The 16,949-nt window shown below is 38.2% G+C and overlaps 1 protein-coding gene across 15 annotated transcripts in view; it reads left to right on the plus strand.

Moving 5' to 3' along the window:
* Nucleotides 1-16,949, plus strand: part of Cdc42bpa (CDC42 binding protein kinase alpha) — a 208,192-nt gene that overhangs the window by 157,210 nt on the left and 34,033 nt on the right. For 5 of the 15 annotated variants that reach the window (XM_051148002.1, XM_051147993.1, XM_051147999.1 and 2 more), the window contains 4 exons: nt 2,121-2,212; nt 3,610-3,686; nt 4,756-4,803; nt 9,831-9,869. In XM_051148002.1, the coding sequence (XP_051003959.1) occupies nt 2,121-2,212; nt 3,610-3,686; nt 4,756-4,803; nt 9,831-9,869 (256 nt within the window). The remainder of the gene's footprint in view (nt 1-2,120; nt 2,213-3,609; nt 3,687-4,755; nt 4,804-9,830; nt 9,870-16,949) is intronic. The other 10 variants (XM_051147997.1, XM_051148005.1, XM_051148003.1 and 7 more) reach the window with 4 other exon arrangements.

The following is a 16,949-nucleotide window of genomic DNA, read 5'->3' on the forward strand; positions in this document are numbered from 1 at the left end:
TGCCCAGCACCCCCTCCCCCCGACAAAAGTGATGAACAAGTTTGGGGTGACAGCTCAGTCATTAAAGTGCTTGCCTTACAGGCATGAAGACCTAAGTTTGAATTTTACATTAAAAGAAAAGAATGCTGGGAGCTCTGGCACCTGCCTGTGATCCCAGGGCTGAAAAGGCAGAGAGACAGGAGGATTCTGGAAGCTTACCAGCTAGGTGTCTACCCAGACAGACCAGTGAGCTCTAAATTCAGTGTGAAAGTATCTCTCCAGAACTCAGGTGAAGAGCTACTGAGGAGGCCCTGAGGCTGACCTCTGCCCTTCACATCTAGCGCACACCTAGACACACACAAAGTGGTGACCAGAAAACATCGTCAGGATTTGAAAAAGAAAACATAATTCTGGTCAAAATCTTATATAGCCTTGTTTTCTTCAGGCTTATCCAATAGATAGGTTATTAGTTTTAAATAATACTCTGTTTTCTAAATTTTTCTCCTCATTTTTAAAGTTTAGATAACTCAAATTTTATTCTGTTAAATCTAAAGTCCTCTCACATTCTGTATAGAATTCAACCTTACCATCAGAATGAAATGCAAACATCTGAGAAATGTAGCTTCTACCACAGGCCTTTTATAAAAGGTCATTTTATTGATGTTAAATTTTGTGGGTGTTTTTTGTTTGTTTATTTGGGGAGTTAAGATGTTGAGTTTTGTCACAGCAAAATAATTATGATTATTTTCCAGGTTCCTTTATTTATTTAAAAATAAGCAAATGGGGGGGCTGGAGAGATGGCTCAGAGGTTAAAAACACCATCTGCTCTTCCAAAGGTCCTGAGTTCAATTCCCAGCAACCACATGGTGGCTCACAACCATCTATGATGAGATCTGGTGCCTTCTTCTGGCATGCAAGTGTATACATAATAAATAAATCATTAAAAAAAAAATAAGCAAATGCCTAGTATCCAGGGATGTTAGCTAGTAAATATATCCCCTCAATTCTTGTCACAACAGGAAAGCAAAATCTATTTCAGATACATAAATAATGAAATGAAACTTTTTAATTGGATTAGATATAAAGATGGTTCAAAAATAAGTCATGCAACTAGAAAGATGGTCCAGCAATAGCAAGTTCTTAATGGATTTGCATGGACCAACACCAGATTTTTAGCACCTCACAACTGCCTGTACCCCTAGTTCCACAGTATTTGAAACATTCAGGCCTCCTTACTGATTTGCATGTATGTGGTACACGTAATTTCATGCAGGCACACATACATCATGTGAATAAAGATAAATAAATCAGTTAGTGGGTAACAGTGGAACAATTGTAACATTAAAAATGAAACTATAAATTTAAAAATCCATCTGGCTCAAAAATATCAAAACTTCCAAAAGCATGAGAAGAAACACAGGGCTACAAATTGAATTTTGAGTGGTGATACACCTTAAGACTTAATGCTCTAGTCATTATTTTCTTATTGAAGGACAGACACACACTCCTGTTTAATTACGAACGTTTTGTTGTAAATGACACAGGCACAAATTAAGTATGATTTGCTTAATATGCTTGTGAAGCATTAGAAGAAATTTTTCTGGAGAACATGAAGTAACCCTTGCATGAGGAGCTACTGAACATCGTTTTCGGTATTGTGACTGGGGTTCACACATATTGAAAGATAAACTTGTGTATGTGCTCTGGCTACCTGTTATTATATGAACACCATCTAACAGAATTCTAAAGTTAATCTAATAATTCAGCTCAGGGTCAGCAAACTTTTTCCTATAAAGACCCGTGTAGCCTCCTCCTCTGCTCAGCCCTGTGGTCACAGCAGCAGTAGCAGCAGCAATCCTATTCTCGCGCTTTTCAGTGCTGGGAGTTGAGCTAGTGCTTCCTTCACACGTGCCAGGCAAGTCTTCTGCTACCGAGCTGCGTCCCAGCCCTGGAAGCCATCCTCTTTACAGAAGTGAATGAGCCCAGCTTGCTTTATTACTTTGCATTATAGCAGGTGGGAGGCTGTATTTGTCTTGTATGCAGTAGTCTACAGCCTTCTAATTTAGCCTCACAGACATTTAAACCGAGCAAGCCCAGCTACACAAAATTAACAACTGTTTTTCTTCCCCTGCTTATTTAAGTAAACTGAAAGATTCAGAGAAGAAGAACTTGGAACTGCTGTCCGAAATTGAGCAGCTGATAAAGGATACTGAAGAGCTTAGATCTGAAAAGGGTATGAGAATTGTGTGCTTGTGTCAGAGTCCTCTATTGCATGAGAGCTGCCTTACTGCATAGACAGAGAAGGCTTCACATTAGCAACCACACATACATTCACCCTTGAGAGTGCATACACAACAACAGGCAGGCGCGCACACGTACATGCATGTATGCACATACACACATGCAGACTGCGTGAGTTATTATATATTAGTTAATATACATCATATTAAGAAGCTTTAGTCACAGATATATGAACAAAGTCTTATCAGAATTCTGAAATTAACCTTTGGTTTCACAATATTATTAAATTTAATAATTCAGCTCAGGGTCATAAATTTGACTTATTTCAGTGTTAGAAAATATTTCCTGAGTAACTTTTGAGCCTAGGGTAGCAGTATTTTGTGATGTATTGATAATGTTCTCACGTGTCATAATGTAGTTACTTGAGCAGCGGTGCTGCCTGTTAACATAAGAACTCCGTGAAGAAACTGGAGAGAGAGGAGAGGGTTTGAGGGTCTTGCTGAGCAGCCCATGGCGTCCCTGAGTTCACAGTCCTCTCGCCCTCTCCCCTAACTGCTAAGATTACATTTTTTTAGCGCTTTCTGTGTGCCTACAGTGTATGAAGTCTGACAGTCAGGGGAAATATATAAAATAACTAAGATGACTAACTCATTATCGATAGTTTCAGGAATGAAGAGTTATTTGGATATCTGTTGTCTTTTTCTAGTGTGGTGCTTACATTGCTTGTCCTATGATATCTCCCAGAATTTATTACTATTTTCTTGAGAACTTTTATTCTTTTTACATGGAACTAGCTCACAGCATGTCATAACCCTATGATATGAACTTCTAACACAGTTTTTCCATCATGTAGACCTGGAAGGTGATGATTTAGAAAAAATAAATTCAGAGTATGACTTATTTTAGTAAAAAGATACTGTATATACAGTTATCCAAAACCCATGTTTCTAACAAAGGTCTCCGTCACAATGGATTAATTAATGGGCTTTGCGTGGGCTCAGAGTTACTCCATCATTTCCCATCTCCATAATGTAGGCAAGGATGAAGCTGCGTGGGTCTCTGTGTCTGCTTACACTGTGCAGAACAGGGAAATTGCATAATGGGTTTCCACCCCCAGAGGGGTCACAACCCACAGGGTTGGAACCGCTGTACTAGATGGAGAAACGAATGTGTTAACTAGTGGCACAGAGGACTGTCATGGGGGATAGTCTGGTTTAACTGTTGAGTCTGAGAAACTCTAATGTATTTTATTTTTTTAACTATGTAGAGTAAATACAATCAGCCTTGAAATAGTTTTTTAGCTCTTTAATAGATTGAGACAAGAGAGGTTACCCATGAAAATTAGTTTTAATTGTTCTACTTTAAAAAAGAGTTGCTGCTGTCTTCTAGGTATAGAGCACCAAGACTCACAGCACTCTTTCTTGGCATTTTTGAATACGCCTACCGATGCTCTGGATCAATTTGAAGTAAGTAACTGCTCTGAATTCCTTCTGGGGTCTATTTAAAATTCACTCTGGCATCTAAAATTTACATATAGTAAAACTTGTATTGCAGCCATATAAGAGAACCTAGTATCATATAAATAAGTGAATAAAACCATGTAAGGGAAGAATATGTTTATATTCTGGAAAGTATGCCCACACTTGTATGTAATAAAAACGTCTAAGAAAGTCCAAAACCAAAAGTTATTATTAGACCTAAAAGCAATTTCAACCCCCTAAGAAACAGTGAGTGCAGAGCAAATGCCAACATTTGAAGATTCCTTTTCTCCAAAGCTTAGAGGCATGATAAAAATGAAAATAAGTGAAAGTGTGAGCACTCTTAGTAGCTCACTGCTGGCCCGTGTTCCAAGTCAGTTCCTTTTAAAGAAGTATGCAGTAAGAAATGCTTTTCAATAAAAGTGTTAACCTGCACTCTGTTACCTGCACTCTGAAATAGTGAGTTTGTACTCTTTGTCTTTTCTTACCTTATTATTTAAATATTTTGTCAGAAAAAAAATCAATATAATACCAAAGTATGTTTTATGTCAGAAAATGTAAGCTATTGTTTACCTCCTTGTTGGGCAGGTAGAGACCCTGGGGTGTTTGTGTGTGAGGCTCCACTCTAAACACTGGAGCTATGCTGTAGCCTCAGGACACAGGGTCCCCCAGACTGCTTGTATTCCAGCATGCAGAACCAAAAGCACAGATTCTGAGGACCTGTTTCACCTGCTATTTGCAAAAGTGTACCATTAATTTAATTATCAGTGACTTGCCGTGAGGTTTCATTTTATTACTTTGGATCAGTAGTGGAATTTCATTTCTCTGGGGAAGGTAGGAACAATCATGCTTTGAAAAGTAATCCCTAATGCTTTGAAAAGTAATCCCTAAGCTCCTTGACAACAGTGACAATGACTACTTTTCTCACTTATTTATTTGAACAAATGCCATTTGCTTTTCAATTGTTTTACAAGTTTTTAATTTATTATTTGTTTGTATTAAATTGCTTCATCCTTATTTTCTATTTTTTTTTTTTATTGCTGAATTCGTTAAATAGGATTCCTTTTCTTCTTCCTCATCCTCACTGATTGATTTTTTGGATGACGTAAGTCTTTGATTTTCAAACCAATGCATCCTTCAGTAAAAGAGATCAGTGAATTGATTTGAAGAATTTGCCTAGTAATGCAACCAGTTTTAGAAATATCACTTGGAAATTTATGTGAGCCAAATGCTTCCATATCTTAAATATAATAGTCTATCATTATTAAGTGTAATAAAGTTTAAAAAGCACTAAACGCTTTGGCCTTGGGTGAATCTCTGTGTTTCCATTCTTTTCAGGAAAGACTAGAATGCTTACTTAAGTGCTGTCACCATATATGATATAGTCTTCATTTTTGTTTTTCATGGTTTCTATTTTACTTTGTTCTTTTCTTTTTAGCACCTTGCTCTTTCTATGTTGGTTTAAAATAAGCCTCTGGAATAATCAAAAAGTGACATTTTAAAAGTTAAATTCTCATAGTTTTATCATAACACAGTAAGAGTATATATCTATTTTAATATGAACAGATTCCTCTTTTAATGTGGAAAGTGAGTTTAAGTAAACATGTGCACTGTATGCCCCCATAAATTGGCTGCATTATTATATTCTATCTGAATTAATTCTGTAGATTTAATAACTTAGAAGTTTCTAGTAAGTGTGTGATACATTTGTTTTCTATCTACCCTGCCAGCTCTGTGCATATTCTGTTCCACTTTAGATGGGTCACTGATCTTTGACATAGAACATTGATAGCCTGTTGAGCATGCAGACTTTGAAAAACATTAGAAAAAGAAAGAGTTAAAATGTAAACAATGTACACTGAAGTTTGGGTTTGGTTTGGTTTTTTGAGACAGGGTCTCTCTGTGTAGCCCTAGCTGTTCTGGAACTCTCTTTGTAGACCAGGCTGGCCTTGAACTCACAGAGATCCACTTGCCTCTGACTCCCGAGTGCTTGGATTAAAGGCATGCGCCACCACACCTGGCTTCACTAGACTGTTTTTAAATGAGGGGAAATTCATAAAATATTTTATTCCTAATATTTTGTTAAAATACAATATTAAACTCAAGGTTTCAGCACAATTTCCCACTTAAATTTTTTCTTTATATAATTTTTTTCAAATTCCTGAGCAACAAAGAGGCTTCTGGATATGTTTGAAAATATACTAAAACCTGTTTCCCTCCAAAATGGAAATCTTTTTGTTGTTCCTAAAGCAATAGATTATGCCTGACAATTCTATAGTATAATTGAAAGATAACTATCCTTAAAAAAGACACACACACATTGCATGTTGCAATCTGCTACTTGATATGTTAAAAAATATATTGTATTTTCATTATTCACATTAGAAAGAATGAAGAGAAAGTTTGAGTAAATTACAGAGTTCCTTTTACTGATAAACTATTCTTACTTTTTCTAAACAAACTTGTGCTGTGCCCACATCCTCTTCTTTCCCATAGACGCTCAGATCCTAAAACCTGAGAAAACTGTCTTTTAGCAAATGCACACTTCTCCATAGAGATCTGTGAAGTGTTCCCCTCTGCCGGCCTCCTACTTGCACATCCTCTCCAGATGTGAGGAGAGTCCACTTCCCAGCCTTACGGTCCCTTTCTGATGCCCCTGCAACTGCTCTGCAGCAAACACTCTCTCAAACTCCGAGCTGACTTTTACAATAGGACACGGAACTCGTAGCACACGTGAGAAGGAGCTGAGTGCACAAACTGCTAAATCCTCCTCATGTTCTGCCTTTCCCAAGGCTCCTAGGAAGCTGCCTGTCCCACTTTCTAGCACTGAGCTTGAAAGAGAGAGCCTGGCCTCTGTGCGCCAAGGTTTGCTCGGCTGACAAATAGCTGTAGCTACGGAACTACTCTCATAAAGTGGTTTGACTATGTAAGAGAATTGTGTAATGCCACCAACAAGCTCAGTATATCTTAGTAGGTCGGTTCTCCTGTCTCCTCTGCTCTTTCGCACCATCTCTTGTCAACCAGTGTTAATTTCACTTACATGCTTTCTCTCTGATCTTTACTCCTTAGACTTTCACTAGCTATAATAGAACCACAGTGTCTTCTTTGGAATTGGAATCCCATTACTATTGGGAAATGACATGTTTTTATTTTAGAAGGAAGGCTAGCAGTAAGCTCCCATTTTTTTTTAAAGTGTTCTGTTCTTAATTTATGCTTTATGATATAATCCTCTTGTTTCTTTTGTTCGTTGTTCATAACATGTTTCCTAGTGTTCGCTATTTTCTGGTTTTATTATTAAAGTCATAGTAAAATTAGGTTTCAGTAGTAGCTTTGAGTCTTTATATGTTCGTATTCCACATCCAAGACACTATAAAATCCACACTCAGTAGCTCTCTTTGTTAGGTATTTAGATGTTTAAGGAATAATTGAGTCTTGATGTTCTCTATCCTGCATCTGGTTATTTGTGCATCACGCTTATAGTCTGACTGTCCCTGTATTAGGTAGGTGCTGGTGCTTAACTAACTCAAACGCCATCCTCCTCTGTCTCCCATCATTGCTATGAAGAAGAATGCTGAGGAGCTGATGTGCAACTGGACCCTCTGCTTTTAGGACAGAGGAAGGTTTGTGTTAAGCAGAATCACAGGTTGAATTTGGTGTTGTCTACATATCATCTATCGTCTCAGTAACACACACACACACACACACACACACACACACCACACACACGAGTCCAGGGTTACCTTCAGGATTCTCAGTTTTACTGCTAGTAGCCCTCTCTTCCAATTTTACCCTCTGCTCCTCTCCTACTTTTATTCTTTTATTTGGGCCTATTAATATTATCATCTCACTGGGCATGGTGATGTGCACCTTTAATCCCAGCACTCAGGGGGCAGAGGCAGGTGAATCTCTGAGTTTGAGGCCAGCGTGGTCTACAGAACAAGTTCCAGGACAGCCAAGGCTACATAGAGAAACCCTGTCTCAAAACACACAAAAACCCTATCATTATTTAGAATGACACAGAATCATCCTTCTAGTCACAATTTTTCCTGAGGTTTGGTTTGGTTTTGTTTTGTTTTGTTTTGTTTTTTTTGACTATTCATTCACAATTTATGTGAATTCTGGAATTTTTATCTGGATGAGAAGATGGCAGGAGCAGGATGCCTTCCTTCAGGTTGAGCTCTGTAGTCACTGCTGTGTATAAGAACAGCTTTGGCATAAGAGACGGAGGTTATGTAATTCCAGTCACTTTGCTCCCAGGAAAGAGAAGAATCAGGCACAGCAGGGTGTGTGCTCAGCACTCTACAGCTGTGATGCACGAGATGAGCTGGATGGGCGGCCTGACCAGGGTGTGGACATCATAGAATCCGAGGGAATAGTGCCGGCCGCAGTCCTCCAAGGGGAATTGTGCGAACAGCAGTCCTCCTCCAAGGGGAATAATGCCAACCGCAGTCCTCCAAGGGGAATAGTGCCAACAGCAGTCCTCCAAGGGGAATAGTGCCAACAGCAGTCCTCCAACTGGAATAGTGCCAACAGCAGTCCTCCTCCAAAGGGAATAGTGCCGGCAGCAGTCCTCCTCCAAAGAGAATAGTGCCAACAGCAGTCCTCCAAGGGGAATAGTGCCAACAGCAGTCCTCCTCCAAAGGGAATAGTGCTGACAGCAGTCCTCCTCCAAAGGGAATAGTGCCGACAGCAGTCCTCCTCCAAGGGAATAGTGCCAACAGCAGTCCTTCTCCAAGGGAATAGTGCCAACAGCAGTCCTCCTCCAAAAGGAATAGTGCCAACATCAGTCCTCCTCCAAGGAGAATAGTGGCAACAGCAGTCCTCCTCCAAGGGAATAGTGCCAACAGCAGTCTTCCTCCAAGGGAATAGTGCCAACAGCAGTCCTCCTCCAAGGGAATAGTGCCAACAGCAGTCCTCCAAGGGGAATAGTGCCAACAGCAGTCCTCCAAGGGGAATAGTGCCAACAGCAGTCCTCCAAGGGGAAAAGTCTTTGTTTATCACATCTTCCTGCTATTAGTGACTTCATCAAGTATGACTGTTAGGGTTTTCATCTTTAGAGAAGAGAGAAGTGTAGATAAAGGATCTGCCTGGCATTTCTTAGGACGCCTAAGAGGGGTCAGGTTCATCTTTAAAGAAATAGAGGGCACCGTGACAGGCGATCTCTTAAGGAAGACACTCCTGTGTTCAAATAGCAGTAACACAAATCACATAATCCTTTCTTCTGTGAAAACCAGCGTCTTCTCTGGCTTTGTCTTTTCACTCAGCTCCATACATACCATGTGCCCAACCCTGGTTAGTTCACATTAGGCCTGGTCTTGTGATCTATGTAGCCAACAGGATGAGGACAAATGGAAATTAAAGTTCTAGTATGTAGAGTTTACACGTGGAAGAATATATTATATCCATCATCCAGCTTTCTGGTCACCTAATATTGCTTTTCTTTTTCATATTGTAGCAAGCAGAAGAAATGGATTATCTCAGCTGGCAGAGCTTATGCGTAAACTTCAGCCTTGTGTAAAATCTTACTCTAGAATATTGAATCTTAGTCATGGCTCCTTCTATCACAGTGCCTTGATCTCACTGTCATTCTCACCCACTGCCTCTTTCTATTCTTTTATAGCCAATCTCAAGGGGAAGTGTAGTCAAGGTGGGCAGCATAGGACCATGTTTCTAGTTTCCTCTATTGTCAGTGCTGATGGTTTTAAAAGTCACCTTTGAAAAGGGTAGGAGTTGGTAGGCAGCTATATAAAGCAGAGCTGCTTAATCATATATTTCACGGGCAATGTGTGTGTGTTGCTAGGTTCAAACTTATAGAATACTTGTATTTTATTAAACAATTACAAACAGTAACTCAAAATTAAGTAGACCTGGTTTTGTTGTTGTTATTGTTGTTGAAATTGTCCATGCTGCCATGTGGATCACTGTGTGTGTGCCAACGAAACCCTCAGCCTTAGACCACATCTGAGCAGCTGTTTCCTTACTGTTTTTATCCTACAGTTTTTCCTGGGTATATATGTCCTTGAACATATCAAGCCAGTGGCTTTGTGCATATGTTTGTATGCTGTGTTGGTACAGAGGGTGTGGAGCCTTCCTTGTGAATATGTGTAACGTGGTGTTCTCTCTCTGTTGAAGCGCTCCCCGTCCTGTACTCCAGCTAGCAGAGGCAGACGTGTAAGAGACTCTCGCACTGTGTGCTGTCCCAGTGCCTACTGCATAGCTCTTGCCCTTTACCCTTGGCTGCAGAGCCCTTGAGCATGTGCCATGTGCCATGTGCCATTTCACTGCTGCATGCATGTGCTGTGCTCTTGCTGCCACTCCTCTCCTCCCTCTGCTTCTCTCCCTCCCTCCATATTGGCTTTGGCTGCAGAGCTTTAGGAATGTTCTTCGTGGATATTTATATAGCTAAGTCATCAAAATAGTAAGATACATTTTAAAAATATACTTTCTAAGTATTCAGATACAAGGTAAATGAGTTCCTCAGAGAAAATCTGATACAAACAAATGTGTAAAGTGCTGAGGCAATTTGTGGACCATAGATTTTACATAGATCGGTTCCAGAAAAATTGTGACATAGATGTGTTAATTTAATGCATGTCAAAAGAATTTCACTAAATATCTTACACAATATACATTAAGGAAAATAATTTTAATAATGAATTCTTTGTAATCTAAGATAATTTCAAGATTTAAAAAGATTGTTTCTATGCATTATTAACACTGGAAACACCTTCCGTTGCCAGTGCTGGTTCCATGCTGTGTGACCAGCCACTCCCCTGTCCTGTGTGGCTCTAGGATGCCCCAGTGGGGAATTAGTACATGGGAAGATCTCAGGTTTTTATAAACCATCCTGTCATACACACCATAGAGAAACAGTAGTTCTCCACGACTGTTGGACTGTTGGACTGGCTTTACATGCACTGTGTTAAATAGCACTAAAGACACTCACTGGGAGACTCAAGCTGTCAACTTCCACCTGTCAACTTCCTGATGAGCAGGCACCTTTGTTCCAAAGTTCCTAGATAGAGAGGGGTTGAGATGAAGTACTTCCTGGTGAACGTGGGAGGTGAACATAGGATGGCCAGTGGTCTTGTGTTCTTTCTGAGCTCATGGTCGGCTGTTGTCACATACATGTGAATAACCCTAGCATTGCAGATAACTTTATAGACTACTGTTCAGCAGTGACTGGGTACTTGGGCGGTCACTGTGCACTCACTAGACCTGTGAGTTCTGTGGGCTCTGTTGTTTAGGGTCCATAAACAATTCCTGCTTCTACAGATGTCTTGACTGTTCTGAAGTGTAGAGAGTTAGGCCACTAGATACTTGGACTCAGGAAATAAGAAAAAAACTGAGGGAGATGAGTGCTCTGTGCTTCTTATTCTTACTCCTGTATGTTTATACGACAGCATCTCAGTAAGCCACCGTTTACCAGAACCTGTGAGCTTAACATCACCTACAGTTTGCTTTGTGTTGTGATTTTCACTATTTGTATGCCTTGCTTGTCTCCTTTCCTGGCTTCCTTCAGTTCTTTCTGGTTTAGTAGCTGACTTTTTTTTTTATTTGTAAAGTAGTATGGTTGTAAAGGACATAATCAGAGAATTGTAAATTAGCCAGTAATTAAATGGGAACATTTCGGTGGCATAGTAAAAGTAGTCTTTGGGACAAGGTCATAGCATTGTTATTTCAGTAAGACACAACTAGTTACCATTCCTAACCATGGCTTTGAGGCTAACCTTGACATTTTATTTCATATATATTTTTTTTCAGATAATTAAATGATTTTGTAAACTCAAAGTTGTTTCCCTTGAAATAGCACAGAAATAAGTAAATGCCCTAGTATTGTCAATTTCTGTGCTATGAAACATCATTTTTTCTTGAAGACTTAAAGTTCTATTGACTAGTATTTAATTTAAGCATACTATATGAAAAACTTATAAATGGTATTATTAATGCATGGGTGCAAATGACTGGAGAGAGTTCCAATTGACTCTTTTAATACGAAAAATACAGACTGTCCCATTTCAGATTGTTCTTTAGACTTTGGAGCAGAGACTATAAAGAACCAACAATGTTCAAGTCAGTATATTGAAAATAACTTCAAGAGAAAATTTCCATAAAGGCTAATAAGTTATGTTATTTACAACTAGTAAGATTACAGTTGAAGCTATAACCTTAAGTAATTTATTATGACTTGTTTCCGGATAATACAATATTATATTTACTGTCTTCCAGATGAAATAGCATTTCTATAATACTGGAGATTGGTCATAAGCTCAGTTAACAGAATTGACAAGTTCACTAAAAGTTTAAGGTTTTAAGTGTTCTGGATATAAAGCATTGAAGTCTTTATTTCAAGACTGCATCTAGCTAAAAACAAATTTGATGAAAATGGATTTTTATTTCAAATTATAGTTCCTGATTCAAGCAATATATTAGATGCAAGCTGAGTGTTTACTAAGTTGTCGTTCATCGTCTATATCAACTATCAGCCTCTTTTACTTAAAACAGCTGCATGTGAGAGTGCTGCGGCTTGCATGGCGCTCTGGCCATCCTGTGATGTGTGAGGCAACACTGAGGAGTGTTCGCCATGAATTGTCTTAGTTGTTGCTTACTGGAGAAGCATGCTGTGTAATTTGAGGAACTCTTGGTGAAATCATCTAAAAACCATACAGTTGCCTTGTCCTGGAAAGAAAAATATTTTGTTATACAACTTTAAAATATATATTGTGAGGATAACTTGCCAGAAAAATCTTAATACATTCAGGAAACATTATGGACTTTTCACAAGGTGCTGTCATGCGTTGTGAAAAAAAAAACTCAAAATATTCAGCTTTTCGTTTTACACACACACACACACACACACTTTTAAACTAGTAGAACATAATAACCCTAACAGTATATTAAATGTCTCTTAATCCCTACTCATTAGAATGACTCATTAAAATATGTTTCCTTAGGAAAAATGAGTTAACAAAAATAGGAAAACGTATTTTTATAAAAATATCCATTCGCAGTGGATTATAGTTTTAAAATATTGATTGAAGTTTTTACACTGTTACATTAAGATTTGTTTCTAAGGTCTTTCTTTGAACAATACCAGAGTATGTCATCCATTAATAGTATGCGTTGTTTTTTACTATTTACCCTTTTATGGTTGTTTTTATAATCATCAAAATAACTTGACATAACTCTGCATTTTATGTATATTATATTTGTTGGCTTTTGCTACATAAGTAATTCAATTAACGACTTAGACTTAATGCTGTAATATTTTCAAGAGTGTCCATGGGTTAAATATAGTAATAGTGATTACATTTCTCTTCAAATTTTTAGAGTACTTTGTGTAAAAATGTTATCTATATGTGTATTATGAATTGTTGTCAGTTAATCTTGCATTTCTAGCATATTTAATGAATATTCTGAATTTTTAATTAAGTTAAGTGCATTTTAATGGTAAGAATAAACCATTAATTACAAATACATGGTAATGATTAGGATTTAATTACAGCTATAGTTAAAATTATTAACATTTTGAAAACCACAGTCCTGTGGTGATAATCAAAACTATGATGAAGAAAATATGTGATATGTTTTTTTCATTTGTCTTGTTAAACTGTGTTTGAGATAATATTAATACCTGCAGCAGCCCAGAAATGATATGACCATTTGCCTTAGCTCTCTGATGTTAATAGAATCTTTTAAAAAGACCTGGAACTGTTCTTTTTTAGTTTGATGTTCAAAATCTTTTTGCCATGAGTGTTTGCATTTTTATTATGCTTTGTTCCTTGCATTTATGAGAACTACAGTAGAAAAGTAAAGTGATAATTTTTAAACTTCATAGTTAAGAATTTTTCAGAAATCAGGATTTATTATAAATGATATAGTTGGACTTTTTAATATTCCTACTTAACGCTACTTTAAAACATTACTCCAATGTAGTTACTTTGTTTCTTTTTAAAAAGAAAACTAATTTTATTTTTAAATGAAGTTGAGTTTAGTTTGAGAGCATACAGCTCTAAGAAGCAATATAGCGATTCTTTGTTGTTCTGTTTTATTATAATTAATACTGCTTTCTCTTTCTAAAATATAACTGTATTTTTCTATTTAGCCTGAATTAACTTTATGTATATAAGAAAGCTATTGTTATTTCCTCATTTTTATTCTCTTTTATTGTCACTAATTAGTGAAGACTAGTTAAGAAGAAAAGCCAAATTAATACATGACAAATTACACTGATAATGGATCTTATCCTTTCTCTAGTGTCTCACTGCTATGTCACTTTGCCTCAGCACCTGACTCTGGTTTGGTTGGTGACACAGGGACCTTGTTTAATAGGCTGCCAGTTCTGTGATGGAAACTCCTATTCACTCACATACTGGGACAGTGGTGCAGGTGTATGTTTTGGTTCTAGCACTGGGCTGTATAGAATTGGGCTCCGTCTGTCAGCCCACATTGCCATGGCTTGGGGAGTAGGCCTGATGTAAATTTTGAGTTCATATTAGTGGAAAACAGCAAGCTCTCTGCCCTTGGCTTTAGAGATGTTTAAATCACAAGATGTAGAGGTAAGTCACTTGAACCCAGGATTTTCTGTCTTGGGGTCAAGCACTAGGACTCCAGGCTTTGATGATAGATGAAAAAAAAATTAATTATTCTTTAAATAGCACGTCTTTCAGTGTGTAACAAATCTACTTAGACACTCCATAGAAAACTTGTGTGACTGAGTCAATTTTAGGTTCTTACTGTAAAATATTTCAGGACTGCTTATTCACCTTGAAGCTTATATAATTAAATAAGCAGTAGAAAGAGGAGAACGTAGGAAGTGAGAAACACTCCTGCTGTATGCAGCTGATACTCTGATTGCCTTCTCCTTAGCTGTCCCCAAATAAAGCTGTGAACAGGCAAGTTTGTCTTGGGTCTCACTTGGTTCTTTCACTCCGCTCTTCCTTTTCACAATTCACTGTCAACAAAATTGACCTTGGCTTCTCTGACCCTTATGGATTTGGATGTTCCTGCTGTGGAGGCGCCTTGGTAGACCACAGAGGACTAGTTGGTCAGCGGAAAGGCGGATTGCTGCCTAACTCACAGCTTTGCACAGCCTGCCAATTCACGGGATCATCTGTGTCACACACAGAGCTGGGAGTTAGTGTCCCTCAGAAGTTCCAGTTTTTAAAATCTAAAAATGAAAGGCTTAAGTTGATTAGTAACTACGTTGGTTATTCTCACCAAATCCTTACCTCATGGACTAATGGTGGTTTATGTCCACCACCTCAGAGGCCTTGGTGGGTACCCGTAAGAAGCCTGCTCCTGGTGTTGGCCAATACTAGTATGTAATTCCTGCAAGGTTGCCAGATTTTAACAAGTCTCTATATTGACCAAAAGTTGACTGCTTTATATGTGCAACATCTCACAACTCCAGAACAGTATTTGTTCTGGTTTTATTTCTGTTTTGTGATTTTAATCAAAAAAATACAGTAAACCCCCTCCCAGATCAGAATCAACACTTGAGCAAAGCAAGATAGGACAGAATTTAGTTGGCTCACAGTTCCATTCATTATTGTAGGGAAGTCACAAAGTTGATCACACCACATTGATAATTAAGAGCAGAGAGAAGCACTGCACTCGTGGTGCCTGCTTGCTCCCATCTAGCTTATTCTTGTGTTACGTAGTTCAGGACACCATGCCTAGGGAATGATGCTGCCCACAGTGGGCTGAGTCTTCACACATCCATTAACAGTCAAAAGGGCCTCTCACTGATGTGCCCACAGCCAACCTGATCTAGATAATTCCTCGTTGAGGCTCTCATCCCTGGTGACTCAAAATTGTAGGAAGTTACCTTTTGAAACTTATCTACCACAATATTTCAACCCAACTGTACATGAAAAAATAGCCCCAAATTGAGAAAATCATATGTATACTTAGACATAGAAACCAGGTACCTGGAGCCCTAATTGGCATTTTAAAAAAGGGAGCTGGAAAGTTAATGTTTGGGAAACTTTATGATCTCTCTATTTCTCCTCACTAACCTAGAGTTTGGGAAACTTTATGATCTCTCTATTTCTCCTCACTAACCTAGAGTTTGGGAAACTTTATGATCTCTCTATTTCTCCTCACTAACCTAGAGTTTGGGAAACTTTATGATCTCTCTATTTCTCCTCACTAACCTAGAGTTTGGGAAACTTTATGATCTCTCTATTTCTCCTCACTAACCTAGAGTTTTAAGAGGTTTTATTTGGTCATTTAACTTCACACACGCGGCTCCTTATTGCTTTAATCAGTGCTCGAATCTACTTTGTTAATTCATATTCTCACATCTGTACTTAAATCTTTCATCAGTGACAGCTCAGAGGGGCCTGTTGTCCACCATCATGCACCCTACCCAGGTGCAGCCATAGTAATAAGAATAGTCTTTTCTTAGAGCATTGTTCTTTTTTTATGTACTACATTCAAAACAAATTATCTTGTTTAAACTCAGTCCTAGTAACCGAATGGACAGACTGTCTATGAGTATGTGTCATGCTAACTTTTAACCAAGAGCACTTTCAGTTTCTGAGTATTTAGCTTTAAAGGGTGCATCTGAATGTAATATTTTACTGCTATAAAATAAGAAGATTGACAATAGTGACAAACACCAAGCTCATGTTAAATTCCTTTTGCTTTCAATTAATACCTGGAAAAGAACTAAATGTCATTGTCTGTGACAGAATTATGTCTAATCTACAACACATGCCTTCATGAAGTACTCATCTACTTCACCTATATGATGCTGGTGTGTGTGAGATACAAAAGTTTTACATGGTGTATAGATAGTATACAACGTGAGCCAAGGCTCATGAGAAGAGATGGATGGCAAGCTTGGGGCTGGAATCGTGGTTACTGTTTAGGAGCTGATTGAACACCTGCCTGTGCCCATTGCCCGTACAGGGCTTCTCCTAATGTTTGTCAGTACTCGCTCCTAAGCCCCATGTAGCTGCAGATTATAGCAGTTCTCCATATTGAACAAAATGTTTTTTACTATAACTAGTGCTTTTGCATAATACCATCCCTAATTTAACATTCAAACTGAGTTGTGTTTTTAATTCTCCTCAAGAATTGTTGTCATGATCATGCCTTAAGAGTTACATGTTGTTCAAAAGTGATTTCTTGGGTTTTGGTTTTTTTTGGTTTTTTTTTTTTTTCTTCCCTGACTTATTTTCCTAGACTGATCCCATTGACAACACTTACCTGCAGAACCTGAGCATCAAGTTTTACAACCAG

This window comes from Acomys russatus, chromosome 6 (assembly GCF_903995435.1).
Source record: "Acomys russatus chromosome 6, mAcoRus1.1, whole genome shotgun sequence".
Taxonomy (NCBI): domain Eukaryota; kingdom Metazoa; phylum Chordata; class Mammalia; order Rodentia; family Muridae; genus Acomys; species Acomys russatus.